Below are 25,911 nucleotides of genomic sequence, written 5' to 3' on the forward strand. Positions count from 1 at the left end.
GGTTCATTAGACCATCTAAATCCCCTCTGAGCAAAGGGTTATTTTTTGTCTCATACGTATCAGAGCCGGGGACGAGTGGAAGACAGCCTTTAGTACCCAAACAGGGCACTATGAATATCTTGTGATGCCCTTTGGGTTATCTAATGCACCAGCTGTCTTCCAAGACTTTATTAATGATGTCCTCAGGGACTTTTTGGGGAAGTTTGCGGTCATCTACTTAGACGATATTATGATTTATTCCAGTACTCTGGAGGAACATCGCTCCCAGGTTCGACAAGTCCTGCAAAAACTCCTTGAAAATCATCTCTTCGCCAAACTGGAAAAATGTGAATTTGAAGTTCCCGAGGTATCCTTTTTAGGGTATATCATTTCTTCAGATGGTTTTCGCATGGAACCCAAGAAATTGCAGGCAGTCTTGGAATGGGTACGGCCCTCCAATTTGAAGGCCATTCAGCGTTTTTTGGGGTTTGCAAATTATTACAGACGGTTCATCCGGTCTTTCTCTGATGTAGTTGCTCCCATCGTGGCCCTCACTAAGAAGGGAGCGGATCCCTCCAATTGGTCCCCGCAAGCCCAGCAGGTGTTTGCGGCACTAAAAAATGCTTTTGTGGCGGCTCCCATCCTCAGACACCCAGATCCGGAGCAACCCTTTATCATTGAGGTTGATGCCTCGGAGGTAGGAGCAGGCGCCGTGCTATCTCAGAAGGGTTCCAACTCCTCATTTCTCTTCCCATGTGCCTACATGTCCACAAAATTATCATCAGCAGAGGCCAACTATGATGTGGGTAATCGGGAGTTGCTGGCCATTAAATGGGCCTTTGAGGAGTGGAGACACTGGTTGGTTGGAGGGAGCTAGCCACCAGATATTGGTGATCACCGACCATAAAAACCTGCAGTACCTTGAATCTGCTAAGCGTTTAAATGCCCGACAGGCCTGGTGGGCATTATTTTTTACACGCTTTAACTTTCTCATCTCCTATAGGCCGGGATCTAAATACATTCATGCAGATGCCCTTTCTCGCAGCTTTGTACCCAGACAAGAGTCAAGCGTTTCCCCAGTACCTATCCTTCCACCATCAGTTATTCATTCCGGTCTTACTCAGACCTTGAAAGATTCACTTCTCTGAGTTCAAGATGGGGCGCCCAGTCAGAATCCCGATGGGTGCCTGTTTGTTCCACAGGCCTTGAGAAGGGATGTATTAGCAGAATTCCACGAGAGTAGGATTGCAGGACATCAGAGAGTCAAAAAGACTCTAGAACTCCTCTCGCGCAGCCCGACATCGCCGCAGACACTAGGGACTTTGTTTTGTCATGCCCGATATGTGCTAGGCATAAAGTTCCTAGGACAACTCCGACGGGGCAACTTATTCCATTGGCCATTCCGTCCAAACCGTGGTCACATACAGTATTGCCATGGATTTTGTGGTATATTTGCCCATGTCCCACGGCTTCCAGGTCATCTGGGTAGTTATCGATCGTTTCAGTAAAATGGCTCACTTTGTTCCATTGCCACAATTACCAACAGCTAACGGGTTGGCCAAATTGTTGATTCTGCACATCTTCAGACTCCATGGGTTGCCTTTTGACATTGTGTCGGATCGAGGTCCTCAGTTTATTGCACGTTTCTGGAGGCACTTTTGTGCTGCACTAAAAATTAAACTTAGTCTGACCTCAGCTCACCATCCCCAATCTAATGGGGTAACAGAACGACTGAATCAGTCCTTGAAACAGTACTTGCGCATGTTTGTTTCCAAGACCCAGAATGATTGGGCAAAATTTCTGCCCATCGCCGAGTTTTCCTATAACAATGCTTATCACTCCTCTTCAAGGACGTCTCCTTTCTTTACAGTCTATGGGGTCCATCCCAAGGCTAATGCACTGGGCCTAGAGGGTCCTGTAGTCACATCTTCTACCACAACCCGGCTTAGAGCTATCTGGAGGCAAGTACACTTAGCCCTCAAAGGAGCTGCCTTTCGGGAAAAAGTCTTTTCCGATCGTTCGAGAAGGCCATGCAATTTTAAGGTGGGCGATAGAGTGTGGTTATCCACCCGTAACATTAAACTTCAGCAAGTGTCTGCCAAGTTTAGTCCGAAGTTTATTGGTCCATACGTCATCATAAAGAGGGACAACCCAGTAGCCTTTCGGCTACTTATCCCCAAATCTCTTAAGATCGCCAATACCTTCCACGCCTCTTTACTTAAACCAGCCATTTCCTCCAAGAAGTTTCCTTGGAGGATGGTGCAGGGAAGATTGCCAGTGGATGTCCACGGTCACTCTGAATTTGTGGTAGAAAAAAATCCTGGACAGCAAGGTGGTCCGCGGGTCTCTCCGCTTTATAGTCCATTGGAGGGGATATGGGCCAGAGGAAAGGTCCTGGGTCTCGGATAGAGATCTGCACGCTCCAAGACTCAAAAAAGAGTTTTCCCCATAAGGCTGGTTATAGGGGTTTATTAACTCCTCCTCAAGGGGGGGGGGGGTACTGTTGCACGCAGCAGGCATCCACGGATGCCCGGGATCCTGCGGCCGGGGCAGGGATAGCGCGTCAGTACGGCGCCTAGCAACCCGGGATGCCGGAGGGCTCAGGCGGCCGGACGCTGTAGCTCAGTTGCCTGTCAACGGAGGACGCCGCCGGGGGCAGCAGCGGAATTATAATTGGAGGAATTCTCCTGTCTGGAACAGCTGATTTCAATCCGGCTAGGCGGGCTTGGCTGCAGAGTTCCTTTATAAGGAGGCCAGCCCAGCATACCCTCACCAGTTATAGCACCTGTCACAGTGGTTTCCTGTCTCTCTGCTGTTCCGGCGCCTGGGAAGTTCTGTCAGTAGCTTTCTCTGCTGTGCTGCTGTGTTCCGTTTCCCGTGAGTACCCCTTTTGGGGTCAGTCTTGTTCTTTTGCATTTTTGACCCATCCTTGGGTTTATCCTTATTTGTGGGCAATCCTCTGTGGATTCTAAGAGGTGCCTGGGGCAATTGCCACGTTTCAGTTACCCTTTCATGGTGTCGTACTTTCGTCACCTTATTCTGTGTCTTATGTGTGGTGTGCCTTTTTGTGTGGTGTATTTACTGTGTATTCGACTCGGTCGCTGGTGGTTAAGCGACTAGGTCGCTGGCGCTTAGCAGCGTAGCTAGTTTGGCAAGTTGCCTATTTGTTAAAATTCCAGTTAGGTCCCGTAGCTAGATCTCCTCTTGGCTGTACCCTTAGGAAGTCCCGGTTCCTTGTACCATCATAACTCCTGGCTGCACCGGAGCCAGGGCGGGCTTAACTCGCCCTTCCTAACATGGTGGCTACAGGCGAAGCCTAGCCCCTGCAGGTACCGGTTACCTAGCTTTGGGGGTCAACAGAGGTAGAGTAGGGTCTCGTTGTGGCTGTCCTAAACAGCAGTCCCAGCTACGGGTTAACTCCCGAAACCATAACAGTATACTGTAGGTCACTGGTAACACCTTATCTAGAATACTGTGCAACTAAAATGGTGTATGCCCAACATGACAAAACTTACCTGTAGGGCATACACAATTAAAAAAATTAACTAGAACAGTACTATGGGGCATGACATTAACTATTGCACTACTATGTGGCATCACATTAACTAGGGCACTACAATGGGACATAACATTAGTGCACTACTATGAAGCATAATATTAACTAGGGCACTATTATGGGAGATCACATTAGCTTTGCCAATACAATAGGGCATAACATTACCTAGGTCATTATTATGGTGCATAATAACTAGTGCACTACTGTGGGGCATAATATTTACCAGGGCACTACTATGGGGAATAACAATAACTAGGGTACTATCAAGAAACATAACATTAACTAGGGCACTACTATGGGGCATAATTATGACTAGGGAACTACTGTGGGGCATAACATTAAGAAAGCAGTAATACTGCCACTGTATACTGTAGGTCACTGGTAACACCTTATCTAGAATACTGTGCAACTAAAATGGTGTATGTCCTACACGACAAAACTTACATGATAATACTAAAATATCTTAACATGTATAGTTTGGAGCAGAGAAGGGAAAGAAGGGGGGACATGATAGAAATGTGATCGCTGAAAATCAGAAGAACCTGATCCGCATCACTCTTAGGCCGGTTTCACACACTCCGGCTCCTGCCGGACGGTGAAATCCTGCACGGCCAGGGAGCCATGCCGCACACAGTAGATTATCATGGAGGGGATGGCCACAGCCCGGCAGCCGTCCCTTCCAGTGGCGGGATCCGGCTGCAACCGTGCGGCCAGGCCATGGTGGTCCCGTGTGAATGGACACAATAGTGTCCATTCACAACTAATGTGTGCGACACGGCTCCCTGGCCGTGCGGGACTTTGCCGTCCGGCAGGAGCCGAAATGTATGAAACCACCCTCAGGCATGAAGCCCCAGGAGTACAATTAACCCCTTGTGTCCTGCATTTGGGGACAGTAATTTAAAGTGGGGTTTTAGGACACCACATTAGAAAACAAGGGCATAACATTATCATGTAGTGTGATTGGTTACTGATGTCATTCAGTGGTTCTGGTTACTGATGTCATTCGGGGTAGATTTATTAAGCTCAGTGAAGTGATAAACTGTCTGGTTTTTATCAGCGGCCAATCAGCTCCTACCTGTCATTTTTCAAACCAAGCCTGTAACTTCACAGGTAGGAGTTGATTGGCCGGTGATAAAAACCAGACAGTTTATCACTTCACCGAGCTTAATAAATCTACTGTGCTGGGAGAAAACAATGTATTTTTATCTTAGCCAGTATTACCCATCCCTTTCATGCACTTGAGTGATATCACTAAACTAATTGAGCATCTGCCACCATATATATTTTATAATTTTTTGTTTATTTTCATTGATTACCGTATATTTTATTATCATTATAATATTGTTTATTAATAATTTATTAATAAGTTATTAATTATTATTTATTTCAATTAATTATTTTATTTGAACCTTCTTGCATCTCTTCAGCCAGCGCTGAAACCTTTTTCTTGTTTAGTGTATCATATAGGGGAGTGACTACCCCGTGAAAGCTGCTGATAATTGCGCAACACACACCATCCTACCATATATATGTCTGTCCTTGGATACTGTCTGTCTGCAGTATTGATTCATGCACTGTGATAGAAGCCAAGTGCTTCACTCTGTTATACTGCTTTCACATCGCAAAACGTGCTTAGACCCGGTATTTGAAACATTGATTAAAACGGGCCAGAGCAAGTCAAACCCCTTTCACATTGCATGTTGTAAATGGTATATTACCGGTTGATTACCGTTTCTGTACCTTTCACATTGAACCCGTTTCATTTATTGAAAGCAGTTATGGTTTTAGGCAGTGACTTCATGCAGGGATCCAGCCTTTCACCTTCTATCACCCAGCCTATCACCTTCTATCACTCAGCCTATCACCCCCTCCCCCCACACACACACACGGAGGCAGCCAACCATCCTGTCCATCCAACGCCCCCGCCCACCCTGGACAAAGGCAGGTCCCCCTCCCTGGTACCTGGCCAGTGCAGGGATGCGCCCATCGTTGTCTGTGCATCGCTGCGGAGGCAGTGGGTCCCTGCGGCGGATGGGAAGTCAGTGGCGGGGTCCCTGCGGCAGATGGGCACTAGTAGCGCTACTAGTTCCCATCTGCTGCAGGGACCCTACTGCTTACTTCCCATCTGCCGCAGGGACCCCACTGCCTCCCTAGCGATGCATGAACACCGCTGGCCGGTTCAGATCCATTCACACTGCAAAAATAATGGGTCTGAACCGTGTAGGACAGTGGTTCCCAACCCTGGTCCTCAAGTACCCCCAACAGTGCATGTTTTCCAGGTCACCCGGCAGGTGCACTCATTATTCAGGCACATTTGAAAAGATCCACAGGTGGAGCTAATTATAGCACTTGTGATTCTGTGTGGAGACCTGCAAAACATGCACTGTTGGGGGTACTTGAGGACCAGGGTTGGGAACCACTGGTGTAGGATCCTTCTTTTTTACCGTTTTGAATTACCGGTTTTCTTGAACTGGTAATTTTACTCTGGCACATACACTGCAGCTATAACCGGGTTGAAACATTTAAAATCGACATAGTACCCGGCTCCTGAAGAAGCTTTTTGGTGTAATCCATTGGCGGGTGACACCCAGGAATCTACACCACAGAGGACCTTTTCTTGTACAATATAGAATGTGGCAGAAAATTAAAAGGACAAACATTTATGTTCCATAAAATAGGTGTAATATTATGCTTTACAGCTGCTGAATTACATTCTATCATATTATTGTTCTTTACCGGAATCTGAAAAGGAATAATGTGATAAATTCATCCTTGTGCCATGTCTTATATATCATTTATGTAATTTTATTACTATTTGTTGCTAAATAAGAATTTCCTTGTTTCATTATAAACGTATTATATTTCTTATAATGCTAATCACATTCAAGTCATGCTCTGGATGTAATATGTCTTTTGTGTTCCTTGTAGGCTGACTGGTAATGAGGTCATTAGCATGTATCTGAGGCAGACCATTCTCTACCTTATATTACACATTCATTTTATATTCTATAACTACCGACATAAAATAATGAGAGTACAAAACACTTCAGCAGTGACTCATTTTACTGTTAGGGAAATGTTTGTTATCTGAAAAATTATTCTATTTAAAATTATATTTCAGGATTTTTCTATGGTGGATTCCCTTAACAATTGAAATATTGTTCTTGAAAGATTCCTATGTCGAGTGTCTCATTCCCAGCTTGTTTAGGACGCCCCCAGCTGTGATATAATTGCTGATATTGTGTGTATATGACGTACAGTACTTCAATCATGTGTTTGAGTGACACTTGTTTCTGCCTCTTGCAGAGAAAGACAGGGCTGCAGAGTCCCAGCCATCGTGTGAAGTTATCCTGAAAGCAGCAAGTGAATCAGATCCTGTGGAAAGAAGTTGGGCCCTGAGCCGGGTGTGTGGCTATTACCAGCGGTTTTGTACAGAAGTGGACCGGACATCGGAGATTTGTATCAAGGCCACGGCAGGACAGTGCCGCCTGAAGCTTCAGGAGTGCAGTAAGCCTGACACCAGAGCTGAATTTAGGGGTCAGGCCGCCCATAGGCACAACATTTTTGCAAACCACCCATTTGCACATGTGTTTGTGTTCCTAATAACATACATACTGCATGACTGAGGGCACTAGTATGAAAGTACTTGTCTCACCTCTTCACCGTCTTCTTTCACTGTCCCCCCCCCCCCCCGAGTCACAGTCGGTGCTGCTGCCTCCCCCCCCCCCCCCTCCCAGATTTCATTTTCTTCCCTCCTCCGGCAGAGTCTGTGAGCCCAAGGATGGAGGAGAGTGATGAGGAGAAGGAGGTGTCACCAGCAAACTTTTTTTTTGCCTCCATGTCCCCAGGCTGGAGTGCCAGACTCACCAAGTGCGCGCACACACGCAGCACAACCTGCGCTCCCGCACTGCCACCTGCTCACGCTAATGGGGTCAGGTCAGGTCTCTGGGGGTGTGGGCACAGGGGAGCCGATGTTCCCTCATGTCTCGTCATTGGTGGTGCAGTGGCCTGGCTGGCTGTTGGCTGCGTCTCCTCATTGGTGGGGGCAACAGGTCAAGGGGGGGAGACAAAGGGGAGGGGACACAGGGGACCTCACCACTCAGCCATGGTCAGGCAGCCCATAATAGGTGCCGCCCCTAGGCCTGTGCCTCATGGGCCTAGTGGTAAATCTGGCCCTGCCTGACACAGGTTTACCAAGAACTGTAACTTTATAGATTGGGTTTCTGTACCTTCAGTAAAGATGAAAGTATTGGCAGTCACCCGGGAAACTCATCTTTACTTGAGTTTCAATCTTTATGAGAATACAAAATAAAATATGGCAATGACACTACAGGACTCATGGGGGTAAATGTACTAATGCTTCTAAAAATGAAAAGAGGTGATGTTGCCCATAGCAACCAATGAGATTATGTCTCTCATTTCTATATTGCGTACTAAAAAATAATAGGAGTATAATTGGTTGCTATGGGTAACATCACTTCTTTTCATTTCTAGAAGCTATAGTAAATTTACCTCAAGAGGCGCAATGAAAAGTACCCCTTCTTTAATTCGTCATATGTATAATTTCATACCTCCCAACTGTCCCGCTATTTAGAGACTTCTCTGCTGTCCCACCCACAGGCTGCAGCGTCCCGCAGACGGAGGGACAACAGTTGGGAAAGCATATTATAATAACCGCTGCTCTGCTCAGCAGAGCAGCCAGTGATCACTTAATAGATGGTGTGTGCAAGCTTACAGCAGTTGACAGTGGGAGGAGCTGTGCACACCCCTTAAACCTAAGGCTACGTCCATTTTTTCCTCTCCTGGTTCGTAGATGGACAAAGTTGTGAGGTATGCAGTTTATAGCTTATATAAGTAATTGTGCATTCAACATGCCGTCTTTAACTAACAAGGAGCAAAAGCACACATCTACATCCAACTGGAAATGCCTGTATGGTAAATACAACCTTGGCATAATAACTCATCTTTTTGCATAGAAGCATCCCTAATTTTTTGGTTAGATTTATCCCTGATTGTTGCGTATTTTCCATGGCATAGAGCAAATCTTGTATCATATTTAGATGTTCTCCGTCTTTGTGTAGGGGTATTTTTGGTTTTCATCTGGGTTTTCTTTATTGGCAGAGTTGGAGAGTGACATGGATTACATGAACACCTCACTTGACGATGAAAGTCCATGTGAGTACATTGTGCATTTATTCATCACATTAACATTGTAAGGGAGATGTATAAGCCTTGTTTACCGCACTTCTGTAGTATCTATGTAGTATCTATGTAGTATCTATGTGAGCATCAGCAGGGATATGAAGACAAGTCGATGCCTCCAGCTGAGTCAGTATAGCTTGCTTTATGCTCTGTAAACCCCTGATCCTGGGGACAGTACGGTGACTAGATGCCTGACGGGGACACTACGCTGACTACGCACGGCTTCCGCGGAGTCACTACGCTGACCATGCTAGGCAGCCATTGGGCTACGCTGAAAACGTAGTGTAGCCGAGCGCTGTGATAATACACAAGTACCAAAAAAACATAGCCACAAAGTTAACTGATTAAGCCTCCGGGGACTGCTGCAAAGGCAGCCCATGGAGGCTTGGGTCAGCGCATGTGCAATAAGTATGAAGTTACTGCGCATGCGCTGGCCCCGTGCAGGGGACCGGCGGCCGGGACCGGCAGGTGCGGGGAGTGTGGCGGCAGCCGAGGGGGGGGGGGGGAGGGCACATTGCGGCAACCCCCCTACTCCTAAAGGGTAAGAGCCGCCACTGCTTGGAATGTAGAGGTCAGGACTGCATAGTTTTCCATTTTTATTACACAGTATTTAGATAGAAATCCACCCATACTGAATACTCCATTTGCAATGTGTAATGCCAGTGAAGTTCTGGAGAGATTAGTGCACCTCTTTAGGGAGCTTTGGGGGTTACATGTGTTGGAAGTAAAGGAACACAGAAAAATTGAAATACTGTACAGATTATTTACTGTGCTTTTTCTATCACCAGTGACCTGTGGGCAGACCATAGCCAACAACACACAACCCAAAGGTCGCATTGTTGGAGGAAGCAATACATCCCCGGGTTCTTGGCCATGGCTGGTCAACATTCGTCTCAATGGGGAACTTATGTGTGGAGGAGTCCTGCTAGGAGATGTGTGGGTCTTAACAGCTGCTCATTGCTTCAATGGGTATGAAACAAATTACCTTTACCTTGGTTTTATAATTACTGTATTACATGGTCACTAGAAACATGTATTGATTCTTGGCTGGTGGTAGCTTAATTACTTTTTGTCCTGAAAACATTTTTCATTGGATTGTTATACTAAAGTACAAAATAAGACATCACTAGGCACTACCTAGTATTACTTCAAAGCAACTTTAGGAATTACTTGTTTATTTACCTTTATGTACTGTACCTCACCAAATAAGTTCTGTACAATCGTGAGGATAAATTTAATACAAGATGATGATGATGATAATAATAATAATAATAATAATAATAGAACATAAAATTAATCTTAAAATGAGAGGATTATGCTTTCTAGAAATCTTGTCCTTGGACAACAGCTGGCATGCTACTTGTAGCTCATTGAAAAACATCCAGCATTGATCAGAAACCTGCTTTCCTTTAAAATATAAAAAAAATTATAAATTAAAATATATTGTTCAGAAGGGCCCTTCTGAGCTGTATATCTTTTTAAAAGTGCAGTGTGTCAACTCAATATAGTTAACGATGCAATCTCCAGTGCATCGTTAACAGTCCCAGTGCTGCCTCTGATTAAAAACCCTCCCATGACTAGGCTGCTGTTCTCCATGGACCTGAGAAGCATGTAATGAGCTCCACCAATCAGAGCTCAGCACAAACGTCTCAGCCTCTGCCCTCTGGTGCAAAGTGTCATGGGACTTAGTCAACTCCCAGTAATGCACTGCACACTTGTGCAATCAGTGTGCCTTGGCTCCCAATGCTCAGCACCATTAATCATTGTCACATTGGCAGATAGGTGAAGCTGCAGCACTACCCCACTCCCATGCAAAAAACCTTTAGCTAAAAAAGGGATAATGCAGCGCTCGTTTTTAATGATTGCACCAAGTACAGTATTTAAAATTTATTTAATAGATTAATTAATTAAGATAACACATTAGTGAAAAACATAAAACAAAGTTTAAAAGCAATGTGACAGTAGGGACCTGGATATAATATAACCTGCAATGATCAGTCAGATTCCCAGCTTGGATGGAAAAGTCCAATGCGTTGGTGATCCATCTGGGACCTGTCTTGGACTTACTGTACCCCACCTGCCCATTGTTCTGGACTTTACTACATCCAATTCCTGCATCTGGAGCTCTTTACTTCTCCCAAGCACAGGCGCACTTTAGCATGGATCCCCTCATGTTTGCAAGTCCTCTATAGGGCTGGGACACCTCCAACAATATCTTTTGGATTACAAATTGGACTCCAGCGACCTTTATGGTCCCACTTTTCCATCAGAGCCGGGAATCTGACTGATCACTACTGCCACCCCATCCCTCTCTCTGCCTGCCACCCCTGCCCCCCCGTCCCTCTCTCTGCCTGCCACCCCATCCCTCTCTCTGTCTGACACACCTGTCATCCTGTCCCTCACTCTGCCTGACACCCCTATCACCCCATCCCTCTCTCTGCCTGACACACCTGTCACCCCATCCCTCTCTCTGCCTGACACCCCTGTCACCCCATCCCTCTCTGCCTGTCACCCTGTCCCTCTCTCTGCCTGACTCTCCTGCCACCCCATCCCTCTCTCTGCCTGCCACCCCTGCCACCCCGTCCCTCTCTCTGCCTGACACACCTGTCACCCCATCACTCTAACTGCCTGACACACCGGTCCCCCCATCCCTCTCTCTGCCTGACACACCTGTCACCCCATCCCTCTCTCTCTGCCTGACACACCTGTCACCCCATCCCTCTCTCTGCTTGACACGCCTGTCACCCCATCCCTCTCTGCCTTTCACCCCATCTCTCTCTCTGCCTGCCACCCCAGCCAACCCATCACATAATCGGAGGAGCATGCTCCTGTGACCAGCGACCATGAAGGGCTGGCAGCAGGAGTGCGCTCCCTGCGATTTACAGTATCTCCCACAGCACATGAAATCACTGGCAATATGGTCGCTCAGCAACCACATTTCCAGGGATATGTGCTGAAATTGCCCCCATATATCACCAGCCAATCAGATGTTAACTGGCAATATACAGGCCGGGTTTAAAAAAATTACAGGAGCTGATTGGCTGTTGCATTATCACTGGCCACTTTATCAATTAACTAGGCTTAACAGATGTGCCCCTGGGCAAGTGACGCCCCTGGTACGGTCAGCCCAATATGTACCAGTAACCGCAAGATATTTCCACTGCACTGTAATAATGCAATGGAATAAGGTAAGACATGTATATACTGCCCCTATAAACTTAGTAAATATGTATACATGATAAAAAAAAAAAAAAAAATCATCGATGGTGGCTTTTTTATTTATTATTCTATTAAATTGGCTATCATCAAATGAGTGGTTATAACCAAGCAATGCAAATAATAAAATTAGGGTCGGCCATTACTGTTGTACCTAGGGGCATCTCACCCCTAAATCTACCCCTGCACTTACCCCCAAGGGAAAAAGTATATTAATGTAAGTCACTTGATAAAGTACTTAGGTGTTTAATCCTACTGTGGCGTATGCTACCTTTCTCCAATAAAGACTTGGAAGCAGCTTTCCATGGTGTAGCGCTCCCTGTTGATTGGCTCTTGTTTATTTCCATTAAATAGAAGAGCCAACCAACATACAGAAGGAATCACTGACCAGTTCAGCATGACACTGTCCCATCAGTGTGTCGTCTAATCACCAAACACTTTTGTTTACTAGGAATGTCAATGAGCTGCAATGGACAGTTGTAGTGGGACAATATGACCTCAGCAAAGAGGAAGATGGAAAAAAAGTTTTTCAAGTGAACAGGATTATAATCCATCCAAAGGTATTAAAAAAAAGACCCCCCCCAACAAATATGATTTGCTAATATAGGATGTAGATGCCTCTGGGTAAATAATTTTATCAGATTTTTGGTTGGCAACCACACTGGATTCTCTACAAAGATTATACAATAATTATATCTATGAGGTAACAATTGGTAACAATTTGCATGTGTCCAAATCCTCAATTAAGACCTGATGCACATCAGTGTTCTTTTGTTTGAGGTTGGAGTTGCTGCCCAGTGTCAGGTATAAATGTGGTTTTACAAAGAAAAAGAAAACTCCTGCGTGGGGACACTCAATAAGAATATAAATGTATTAATCCAACTATGGTGAAAAAAATATGAATACAGGTTGTGTATCCCTTATCCAAAATGCTCAGGACCACAAGCATTTCGGATGAGGAATTTTTACGGTTACTGGATTTTTTTACATACAGTACTTACCTGGTCCCACGATGTCCTTGGCGACCTCGGCATCCCTCTGGCATCCACTGTGGGCTTCAGGACCTTCTTCAGCAGTCCCAGCAGTGCATTGCGAGAGTTTGCAGGCTCGCTGGTGACATTATTGGCGAACCCGTGCAATGCACTCCTGGGACCGCTGAAGACGCCGAAGATTATCCTGAAGGCTGCCGTGAACATCGGGGGCCTTGGTAAGTATGAAAAAAGGGGCAGGGGGAAAAAAATACGGTGTTTGGAATATTTTGTATAAGATATCTCCAGATGCCGGAGACTCTACCTGTATATGTCCTGATTAAAAACTTAACGTATATTATGTGTTCTATAGTAAAAGTAGTAAACAGATTCAGTAATTAATAGAGTGAATACACCGCTGGTGTGCTCACTATATTAATTATTAAATTGCTGAGAAATTACGCAGACAAATATATGTGAATTATATTTATTCCATGCTACTAGAGGGGTCTCTTGTCTGTAGCTTAGTTAATAGTTATTTGTTTTGAGTGTGTCTATTATCTCTAATTTTATTATAGAACACAAATTAAACGTTAAGTTTTAATTCAGGATATATATTCATAATTTTTTTTACCATAGTTAGATTAATACATTTATAAAACATTTTATCCAAAACAATCAGCCAAAAAGGGTTCAGCAAAAGAGGGTTGTGTCTGGGAATAATTGCACTTTTGATAAACCATTGGAACATTTTTAATAACCAAACCAGAGATATTCTAAGAACAGTGGTTCCCAACCTTGGTCCCCAAGTACCCACAACAGTGCACGTTTTCCAGGTCTTCACACAGATTAGCAAGTGAAATAATTATCTCTACCTGTGGATCTTTTAAAATGATCTTTTAAACTGTGCACCTGCAGGATGACCTGGAAAACATGAACTGTTGGGGGTACTTGAGGTTGGGAACCGATAGAGTTAAATTAAATTCTTATCATGTTAGCAGCCAGCCCAATGCCCGTCAAAGCTATTCAAATCTTGCTCCATTTGCGATCGTTTGCTGGCGCTGGTATGTCATCATGCACCCCTGGGGTGGCAAGCTGAATTGTGCAAAAGTTACCCATTTAAGAGCTGAAACATGGATTTTCCTTGTTGCGCCAATTAGTTTAGTCAAACCCCAACAATAATAAGTGCCCCAACAATTTTGCCCCACGATCTTGCATCACTTTAGATGGGAGATCGGACGCAATATGACAATTGAATTCCTTCCATAGAGTTATAAACATAACAATGCATGGCTTTATGTCACTGGCATCATGGTTATAGAAAAACACAGTCCTGGCATTGTAGCCCTTCAACACATACGTATACGTATATATTGGATATGAATCCCTGATATACACTATATTTTCTGCTGGGTAAGGGCAGTGATAGTTTTTCCTAGTAATCACAAAAACCTACCATTCTCGTTAACATTCTGCAGGCATATTAGCTCATTTTGCAGGTATGGATGTTTGACAATGAAAAACACATATCATTTACATAAACTGTTTTTATAACAGCAAAGTATCTTTGGAGCGTTTTCTTGCAGCAGTGTGCATACTGTAAGATAGACATAGATTCAGTTAGCCACCAGGTCTGTACGGTGAAGTCTATACTTATAGCATGATACAGTCTTATACAGGGCATAAAGTGGTCATGCAGAGGTGGGGGAACTCATTTCTCTATGCCACCTAATTAAACCCCCTCCCCCATTAGGGAGAGATAGGGCCAGTGGTAGGGTTTTTGGCATCCCCTTGTAAACTAGAATGCATTTCTGTGAGAATTACTGTGCAGGGCCAATGTGGAGGTTCCACCTCACCATTAGAGGTGGTGGAACTCAGTTCCAGCCAGTTTTCCTTCACTTTAACCCCTGTTCTTTCCTAATTTCTGCACAATTAGCAACAGCATTGAGCCAATGTCACTTGTTGACTCTGCAGTGTGCAACGTACTGTACGTAAAGTGCATGAATGGGTGGGGAAATAATGCTGAATTGTAAAAAGTAAGAAATATGAAGGCCATTAGTGCCTACTGTGTAAGCAAACTGTCAAATGCATGATTTTTGCAACTTTTAAAAAGATGGAGAAATAGGTGTATTACAGATATCACGGGTGACATGTAATAGGATGAAATATTTGACTTTTGCAACTTTTTTATTGTGAAAAACAGCTGAATTTGCACGTTTGTGTGAAATTGGCAACTTACTTGGATGCGAATTGTACTTAATATCACATTTTTCCCCGGGCAATTTGCAAATGGTTACCTGTCGGTTTAAATTTGCACTTCAATTCGCATCCAGATATTTTCCCATTATAAAGTATACAAATCGCCAATTTAATAGGATGCAAATTTAGAATTTGCCTGATCTGAACTTGATTGACTAAACATGAATTTGGATTATCTGAATACTTTAGGTACAACAAAAAAAAAAATCATGGGAAACCATAATTTCTGTTATTTTATACAAACTAAACAAAAATGTATATACTATAAATCAAATCACTAGTGATGTGTCTTATTTGATGATGGTGTTATTATTATTTTGTAAACATTTTGAACTCCTACAATGCTATGTATTGTTTTATTACAATAACTGTAGTTGTAGAACTACATGACCCAGCATGCCCCCAAAACATCTATTATGAACATTGGCTTTAAATGAGGCCACCTTGCTGGGATCTGTAGTACTGCAGCAGTACTACAATGTACAAAACATACCAAAACAGAATTAAATGTATTTTACATTACAATGATTATTTGTTTGTGTAACTATGCCAACACTTACCTGGTTGTGGTGGTGATGCCGGTCTGTCGTGTCAGAGATATGTAGCCCAGGAAGGACCTCTGGTGGGATGATTCGTTTTAGTTTCTCTTCATAGGAAGTGTAAGTGACTTTGACGCTGGGTCCGTCCCCTGTGCGACTTGCCTGGGCTTTTTCAGTGGCCATTTTGGTTTTGAGGAGCCGCTTTATATCATTGAAGCACTTCTTCACATTGCGCACTTTGCGCTTGTGGTTGCTTACGTCATTCACAGCCCCATTAATCTCCTCCTACGTTTGCCACTTGCGCATCATATTGGTGGGTGCATTATCCTTGCCTAGAAGCTGGTTGCAAAGGGGCACAATGACACGGATACGGGCTGAATTTTCTTTGTAAGGAAAATGCACATGGCGCCCATTGGGGGTATGCCCTGTGGTAGAGCCTGCGTTCCCTTCCATCTCCTCCTCACCCTCCTCCTCCTCTGCAGGGTCCTCATCTTCATCCTGCCCAGCATCCCCCTCCTCCTCCTGCAAGTCTACCTCAGACATGTCTACGTCCTCCTCAGTGCTGGATTAAGCCTTCGGGGGGCCCGGGGCACATTAGACAGGGGGGCCCCCCCTCACACTTGTCATTACTGGCCGCAAACTGCACGGGAGAATATTACACTGTCAAAACACCGAGTAAAGGCAGTATAAACTTGGTCAATGGGTAACTGCGGGGGGGGGGGGGGGGATTCATATATGTATATATATATATATACACACCACATGAAAAGCCTGATTGTCCCTCTGTACCTTACTCTGTAGGAGACCTCACAGGCTTGGTGCTGGCTCTGATTAAAAACCCTCCCATGATGAGGCCACAGGTGCTGCTGTCCTCCATGGGCCTGAGAAGCATGTGGTGAGCTCCACCAGTCAGAGCTCAGCACAAGTCACTCAGCCTCTGAGCTCCTAGTCTCAGAAGACTTAGTCAACTCCCAGTAATGCACTGCACACTTGTGCAGTCAGTGTGCCTTGGCTCCCGATGCTCAGCACCATTAATATTTTTCACATTGGCAGATAGGTGAAACTGCAGCACCATGCACAAACTTTTAGCAAAAAGCTAAACGTTTCCTCCTCATGGTGTGTCAAACAAGTCATCTTGGTTACAGCAACAGCCTCCTCCTGCTGCTCCTGGTGAGGGTGCTCCTCCTGTCTCCTCCCTGGCACTGCCCTCCTTGGCACCATACTAACTCTGTCACTGCTGGTCTCTCTTGATCTTTTTCCTCCTCCTCTCCTGTCCATGCTGCTCTCCTCACTACATTTCAAAGGCCAAAATGTCACCAGACCCTTTTATATAGGATGTGTGATGCTTATTCTAGGGGACTTAGGTGGGCCAATAGGTTTTTGTTTTGATTGGTTTGGTAAGGTAGTGTTTGAAATCGCATTCTGGTTGGTCAGAAATTCGCACATGACCAGGTCATAATATCGCGCCATATTGCATCATATCGCATTTTTCAGCCGGCAATTTGCAACACTTTAAATTGTCAATTTTTTTCAAAAAACAATTGGTGATTTCGGAAAATGCAATAAGGTGCGATTTTCAAAACTTACTAAAAATCACACTCTATTAAATGTCACCCCAGGTGTCGTGCAACAATAGGATTGTCTATAAAGTGTGTCAGTTACACTATACCTCTGTGAAATTTAGTGGTGAGAGTTCAGGTCATTTGTCAAATATTTTCCCTACAGAGATTATTCACCTATATCTTTTCTTACAGTTTAATCAGAAAACGTTTAATAATGACCTTGCATTAGTGGCGTTAACCAGCTCGGTGGTAGTGTCTCTGAGATCAATACCTGTGTGTCTACCTGCAGTCTCTGCTGACCCAGCTCCTGCCACTAACTGCTACATTGCCGGATGGGGCTCCCTTTATGAAGGTCAGTCTAGACATTTCTTCTTCAACTACATTAACTAATACCCAGAAATAACCATCAAAAAACAATCATATTTAATATTCGTCAAAAATAATTAGCATTTTTATTGTACCCCAGTCAAAAAAAAAATGATATCAGAGATAGAAGGTACACAAAGAGGCAAGCATCTGTTTCATAAGGTGCCGAAATTAGTATAAATAAATGGGCACAAAGATTTTTCTTGCGTGCCCAGCTTGGCGTTTGGCTACTTAGCTGCTTTGTGATTGGCTGCTTTTCCACATATCCCTGTGGCCTTGACTTCAGAGGAAATAATTAAAGTATCAAAGCAGTAGTAAGCTCGTTCAAAGCAAAAGCTTCGAAAGCTAGTCTTCTACCTTCTGTGTTTGCGCATGTGTGAGAAAGAGATGTCGTTTCACGCTCTGCCAGCAGATGTCAGTGTTTCAGAGACTCACGGACACTAGATATATATATAGATGATAATGCAATTTACAGGATGAGAAAATGCCCACTTGCTCCAGTGACACCAGAAGAACAATGTATATACAAAATTAGGTGAAGATGAGCATCCATTTATTTGTACAATTCTGATACCCTTTGTTGCTTTATACAAATACAGGTTAGTTCACTGTTAATTACTGGTCCTATCTCATTAATAACATTTACAGCTACCCTTTATCTGTTATGTTTGAAAATAGATGGTCCTCCATCCGATGTTGTATTGGAAGCTCTTGTTCCAGTTCTGAGTCAGGATTCCTGCAGGAGCACCCTGGGAAAGGACATGCTGACCAGCACCATGTTTTGTGCAGGCTATCTGACTGGGGGCGCAGACTCTTGCCAGGTAATGTCCACTTACTCAATGAAGATTAGAGGGTATACTCCTTTCTAGTACTAGTATTACCTTGCAGTACCATACCTAACCAACTTCTGTGTTGGGGAAATAGGGACACTCGAAAGGGGGCGCCCGAAAAGGGGGTGTGGCGTATGAAAATGAGGGTGTGGCTTATGCTAATTAGCCGCAGCCTCATTTTCATACGAGAATAGACGCTGTGCGCATGCGCACAGCGTCTATTCTATTAGATTGGGGGGTCTCCCAACTGCCATCCCCCGCAGCGGGACAATGCCTGCCGTGGGTGGGACAGCGGGACAGGACCCGAAAATCGGGACTGTCCCACTGTAATCGTGACAGTTGGGAGGTATGCAGTACACATATATGTACATATGGATTAGGAAAACATAAGGCTATGTTGTTAACTTGTTTGTCTAGTTGGCCTCTACCAGCTGTATCTTTCAACACTGAAAATAAATGTCAGAGCAGGATGTATTGCAGCAGTGGGCAATAAGCAGCCTCCAGCTGTTGATGCACTACACATCCCAGCTTCCTTGCATCAATTTCAGCATGTTGATTAGCAAAACCAAGGCAAGGCATGCTGGGATGTGTAGTTCATCAATAGCTGGAGGGACGCTTTTTGCCCACCCATGGTGTTCTGGGTATAAGGGCATAGAGGCCTTAGCATGTATAGTGCACAATTACAAAATTAGTTTGTATTCAGACTACACAATGGGGATTATTCTGATTCACTCAGAAAGGCACAATCACTCTCTAATGGACAAAACCATCACAGAAACAATAAAACACCCACATCTAACTCTCTCTGCACATGTTACATCAGCCCCTCCTGCAGTGCGTATGGTTTTGTCTATTAGAGAGTGATTGTGCCTTTCCAAATAACCCCCAATGTCTGTCAGCACACAATCTATATAGAGTACTGGGAAGAAACATAGATGTCTACACACAGACCCATGTAAATGCATAGTGGTGTAAAAAGGTATTGAAGCAACCACATTTCATGGTACAAATCTCGGTACTTATGTAGTATCTGGGCTGCCGATTTTGTGATTGTATGCCTTACCTTAAGGCATACAATCAGATGCGATGCGATTCGATGCGATTTTGCATAGGATTCAATGTTAAGAAGGTCCTGTTCATTTCCCCACTATCCAAGTGGGCATAGAGTTGATTTTATATAGTGTGGCGAGCGCAGCGAGCCACCGAGCCCGAAGTGTGGTGAGCGGCCGCATATTTCTTAAAAAGTATTCTGTGTCCCCTCGCGGGGCGCGCTACGCTCGCCACGCTTCGGGCTCGGTGGCTCGCTATGCTCGCCACAGGTTTATATCCAACTCCATGCCCACTTGGATAGTGGGGAAAGGAAAAGGACCCCTTTTTCCCATTGAATTCTATGTTTAAATGGACTCAGACCATTTTAACATTGAATCCTATGGAAAAATCTTGACCATCGCATCGCATACGATTTGGTCGCATGCGATGCGATGCGATCCGATCCGATTTCTAAATCGGACGCCCAGATACTACATAAGTACCCAAATCTCTTATGTGTACCAATGTAAGCAGAAAAGTCTAGTTGCTACAGGTTTTAGAAACTTGATTGCACCATTGGCTTTGCGTTAGATTTCATAATGATGTTATCATAATAACCGGACACCTCATGTATCCGTGCACATCATTTGTACTGTGATGCTCGGGTCAGTTGATAGTCAACAGCTGTTCCTGTCTACAGATACGGAATTCAGTTTAGGGGGATGCTCTAACATCCGCGCCCCCTTACCGCCGCACATCGCCTACATAATTATCGCATATGCTCTAACATATGCGATAATTATGGCAAAGGACAGCTCTTGCGTTAAGAGCTGTCCTTTGCGGTGAGAGACAGCGGGTCACAACCACATCAAAGGCATTCAGATTCGGCTTTTTTAAAATATCAATCTGCATTGTCGAAAATGGCCACTGGATTGTCGAATCCACAGCTGTTTTTGACAATCTTCAGCAGTTTTCGACAATCCTTTCCATCAGTCGGAAGACTGAATTTCAACTGACATCGGAAAAGGACGATATTCTGATGTCAGAAATGTCCCGACAGTCGTAATCAAGACTGAATACCCCCCTTTGTCATCTTTCTTATTTAGCTTTTATTCCTCTCCGTTCACCACTATGTACCCTGAATGGGAAGGATGTACTAAGCATCACATCACATAAAAACTCCTATATGTAACTAGAAATGTGTATACTACTGTAAATGTGCAGTTGTGACGCTGTGCTGGGAGGGATCTGATTGGATCCATCTCAGGGAAAAATGCAAAGAGAAGACCATAGGCTTCTACTGGGTAGTGCTACATAAACCCATCTCTGGAATGTCATTACCCACCTCTGGAATATATCACATTCCACAACTTGGCACATATGGGAAATGTGGCCAAATTCTGAAAATGGGCAATTTTATCATTTTTGAACCCATATTTCTGTTAATACATCCCACACAATATCTATTAAGTGATTACCCTGACTCCTGTCTCTGGCCATGGATATTAATGGTGGTAATCCTTTAGGGGGAAGTTAAAAAAAATCCCTGTCACCACTGAGATGTATTCTCTAGCAATATGGCTTTACATTTTATTTTATTAAATCTATGCACACACTAAAAGTTTGTATCATTACTTATTGCGACATTATAGTTATTTATAATTTCATCTTTCTATGTGAATGCCAATATGTGAGAGTATTCTTCTCCACACTAGCAACTTATTGCAGCCAATAAGGATTTCTAGCAAGACCCCGTTTTATGATGTTGACCTGTTAGTAAATTGAGTAGAGTTAAGAAAAGCACTTTTTTCTGTTGCCGTATGCCCAACGTAAGTATGCGTTAAGCTGGGTGTGTGTGTTTGTGTATGTGTGTGGGGGGGGGGGGGGGGTAGGTTTTGACACTAGGGAGAACTGTTTGTTCGGCTGCAGGGGGGGAAGGGGGTTAAGGTTAGGATGTGAGGAAGGAGGGATAGACGCTTAGAAGTGAAGGTTAGGATTAGGCTGAGTGGCCAGGGGTTAGGATTAGATGGTAGGGAATGGGGGTTAGGCACTAGAGGAAGAGTTGGGGTTTAGGCTGTGGGGGGTTAGGGTTAGATTTAGGCTGCAGATGGGGAGGCTTAAGATGAAATGTCTACTGTATAACAGAGCCCCAGAATGTCTTTGTTCTGGTACCCTCAACAGATTCAGGGGGAGATTCTCTAAAACAGAAATGAGGTAAAAACCCCATTATCAGGTTTTTACCGCATTTCTGTATGCTCTGTGCCCCCTCCGCAGTGTCACCGCTGCAGAGGGAATCACCAGCAAAAGCTGGCGATTCCCTGCAGAAGCCTATAGGCTTCTTACCGCTGCGATGTGTGAGGGATCCGTGCTCTGCACATGCGCAGATGGACTCCCGGGTCATAGACCCGGAAGTCCAGCACCGGCGCCGCATCGCAAGGGACAGCTCTTATCGCAAAAGCTGTCCCTTGCGTTAATGACCGCATATGTTAGAGCATATGCGGTCATTAAGAATGCGGTGGTCGGAGAAGGGGGCCGAACAGGGCTGCGGATGTTAGAACATCCTGACCTCAGTACCGACGCCGGAATACCGACCGCCGAAATCCCGACAATCGCCAGGCAGCGGGCCCTATGCCTCGCTACGCTCGGCACACTATTTTTATCTCCCTCTATGGGTGTCGTGGACACCCATAGAGGGAGAAATTGTCGGGATTTCGGCAGTCAGGATTTCGGCGGTCGGGATTTCGGCAATCAGGATTCCGGCGTTGGGATTTCGACCCCTGGGATTCTGGGATTTTGACACCATCCGCCCTCAACACCTGAACCTGCACTTTATTTCTGAAGCACAGGCCGCCGTGCCAGCATTTAAAAGAGCCTCAGGGGTAGAAAATTTATACCTACTAATTCGTTTTTTTCAGATTTCATACATAAATGTTATCCACTAATTCATAAAGATTTGCGCTGACAGCAAAATTATAACATTTTAACTGTGTTATGAATGCTGCTTGCAGAGAACTTTTGCATATTTTCAATGTACTGTAATTTCTATTTTTCACAGGGGGACTCTGGAGGACCTCTGACCTGCAAAGATCCCTCCTCTAAGCAATATGTACTATATGGGATCACTTCCTGGGGTGACGGTTGTGGAGAGAAAGGAAAGCCCGGAGTGTACACCCGAGTAACAGCCTTCCTTGACTGGATCAGGATCCAGATGAAGAGTAATGAAACTTTTTAATATGCATACACTGCCATATGTGACTGCACTTTGTCATCAGTCCTCATCACAAAGTTACCTACTGTATGTTACTACCTTATGCATTAAAACTTGTAATGGAGCCCACACACAGTGTGTTAAGTGCGATTTTAGCCATACAATTTGTGCTATACAATTTGGACTGTACACTAGGGAGGTCATTCTGATCTATTTGCTTCCCCCACGCATTCACGCGGGGAGTGGTGTTTTGGTTCTGTGCATGTGCAGGCTCTGTTTGCGAACGAACGCGGCAACTTGCATAGTCGCTGGCCCATTCGCATGCAGCAGTGCGGGCGAGTGGCATGCCTGCCGTACATGGGAACCCTTAGCGTTTCATGGGCGTCCCCATGAAAATGCTGGGCATTCCCATGCGAATTGTGGCATGACGCAGGTGCTAGGGCAGGCAGCTGACAGCAACTTGCTGCGCAATTTGCAGCTTTGCGAGTCAACCAGAATGACCTCCTGGGTGCGATTTGAACTACATGAGATTTAAACTAAATCTGATTTTGGACTACACTACGATAGACAATCAGAGGGTACATGCGATCTAGATCAAAATTACCTGTCTGCACATACTTTATTGCCTTGCGATATAGGCTACGTGGTACAATAAGCACGTGCGATTTGAACTAAAATAATTCAACTATAACACCGTGTGTGGGCACCTTAAGGAGGAATATTAATTTAGCTCCTACTACTGTATCTAGTATTGTAAGTAATTTACTTACCTGCATAAAGGACACAAAAAAGGCGCGTGAAGGTTGCCCTGCTTGACTGCATATTTGCAGCTGCACTCTGTAACCTCTCAAAGATTATTTTGTCATTAAAAGTTTGCAAAATGATTTACACGAAACAAGTAGTTGTTGCAGTACATTAATATATACAGTATATATAAAAAAAGTATCTACTGAAAACAGATGGGCAAGCAATTGACAGCAGCTATTGTCATAGTATGTACACCTGAAATGGAGATTGCAAGAAGCAAAGCTGAAATCTTTCACATTAGCAAAACAAACTCCCTTGTTTCCACATACAATGAACATACACACCACATAACCTACATGTAATGTTATCTTACAGTAGTAAATCTTGTTTTTTAAACAGAACCAACCCTAAGTCGAGAGCCTTCATGCTTTGAGTTGCGTACAATGACTGACATACAGCGAAGCAGTACAAAGTCAGAAACTAGAAGCCTATGTTCTTTTTACAAGCAGTCCTGTCCAGCTCCCCTCAGCCCAGAAGCCTGTAAGCGTTTTGTAGACGAGAAGTGCAGAAAGAAACAGAGAAGATGTGGTGAGTTGTTGTTGTTGTTGTTGTTTTGGATGGATGTGCCATTAAATAAATTTGTCACCATCGAAATCGTAAAAACTGGCACTGCTCCATTCCCATAGATGTATGGGAAATACATATATTAGAAGAACAAAGTAATGTCAACAGTGCTTTTGGTGGTGCTCCTTGGTACGCAGTAATTGCACCTTTCAGAAATGTATAATTAACCTATAAAAATTATAATTTTTCCAAAATTTTATTGGGTACACCACACTAAACGTAATTGTGCTGGCACTGAAGTGTTCTCCACTATTGGATTGTCCGGTCTCACTTGCTAGATGAAATTTACATAGAAGGCCAATTATGACTGATCCTGTGTACTAACGGGTAGGACCGGGATCAGCCATAATTGGCTGAAAATACGGCAAATTTACTAAGCTGCCGTATTCTCAGGATACATATTTTCTGATGTAAATTATAATTGGCTACCGAATTTGCCGACAACCAAATATGTATGTGGCTTGAAACACCACACAGATTAGTCAGATCTGTGCGATGCTGCTCTGTGTAAAAATAAGAAAAATAAACACATAATAAAAAATAAAAAAACGGCATGGGTCCCCTTCCCCCCATAAGCATAACAAGCTCCGGGCTCCATTGAGCTGGTCCTGGTTGCAGAAATACAGGGGGACAAATGGAGTAGAGGTCCCCAGCACCAGGCTCCAACAGTCAGCAGTACCATGCCATAGCCAGATGAAACTATTTATATTAGTTCCTCTGGCCAAAATATGACCCCACGCCATTTGTTGCAATTATTTATTTAATTCATATTTTTCACACTGAGAAGCCTGCACAGATCTGCCTGATCCATGCAGGCTTCAGCCAAATACACCTGGGAAATGAGGAGTATTTTGCAGTTGTATTTTCTGCTGAATTCATGGATGAATTTAGCAGTACGAATGTTAGTAAATGAGCGCACCACCATAGAATCATGGTTGAGTTCTATCGGTGTAGTCATTTGTACACCAGAATTCGGCTGAGCTTGCCGTATACAATGCTGAATTGTAGGAATACGTGCATTCGCACCTGATTGATCTTAGCCAATTTCCCCTGCTGTGTTGGGAGGAATTAGGGAGAGGGATTGTGCACATAACAGCGATGGGATAGGGCCTAGAACATTTCTATATAGATTCAGATAACCTACTTTTTTTTTAATATACCATATCGAGTATAAGCCTACTTTTTCAGAACATTTTTGATGCTGAAAAAGCCCCCCTCGGCTTATACTCGTGTGAGGGTCCCACTTGAGTCAATACGTTTTCCCAGTTTTTTGTTGTAAGATTAGGTGCCTCGGCTTATATTCGGGTCGACTTATACTCGAGTATATACGGTATATCCTATACTTCCTCGAATTACTGAGGATTGAAAGTCATTAGACTGGTTACAGATCTTAGAGGCATATGTACTAAGCCTTGGAGATACAGTACTGTACTGTACTGTATGTGTATAGAGATAAAGTACAAGCCAACCTGCTTCTAACTATTGTTTTTCACATCCATCCTGTAACAAGGCAATTAGGAGCTGATTGGCTGGTACTTTATCTCTGTCCATAGATTAGTACATACAGTAGACCCATTTATATAGATTAATAATAATAATAATAATAATAATAATAATAATAATAATAATAATAATCTCTATTGAATTTGTTACTTGCACCCATTTTTTAAGTACGATATGTAAATGTTAAATGTGCTGTGGAAAGTAAATTTATAATAACCATCCATTAGAAGCAGAGGTATAAAAAGGAGACTGAATTTATAGGTTCTACAAGGTGAAATGCATTGTATTCAATTACAAGATGAATAGGTTTATACATACATTAA

The 25,911-nt window shown here is 44.0% G+C and overlaps 1 protein-coding gene across 1 annotated transcript in view; it reads left to right on the plus strand.

The window, feature by feature from the left end:
- The window catches only part of PRSS56 (serine protease 56), a 69,900-nt gene that overhangs the window by 12,808 nt on the left and 31,181 nt on the right, over positions 1 to 25,911 (plus strand). The window contains exons 3-10 of the mRNA XM_083174725.1: positions 6,842 to 7,042; positions 8,657 to 8,710; positions 9,526 to 9,706; positions 12,405 to 12,513; positions 17,474 to 17,633; positions 18,326 to 18,468; positions 22,562 to 22,721; positions 23,861 to 24,049. Coding sequence (XP_083030851.1) covers positions 6,842 to 7,042; positions 8,657 to 8,710; positions 9,526 to 9,706; positions 12,405 to 12,513; positions 17,474 to 17,633; positions 18,326 to 18,468; positions 22,562 to 22,721; positions 23,861 to 24,049 — 1,197 coding nt within the window. The remainder of the gene's footprint in view (positions 1 to 6,841; positions 7,043 to 8,656; positions 8,711 to 9,525; positions 9,707 to 12,404; positions 12,514 to 17,473; positions 17,634 to 18,325; positions 18,469 to 22,561; positions 22,722 to 23,860; positions 24,050 to 25,911) is intronic.

Source organism: Crinia signifera, chromosome 3 (assembly GCF_055691185.1).
Source record: "Crinia signifera chromosome 3, ASM5569118v1, whole genome shotgun sequence".
Taxonomy (NCBI): Eukaryota; Metazoa; Chordata; class Amphibia; order Anura; family Myobatrachidae; genus Crinia; species Crinia signifera.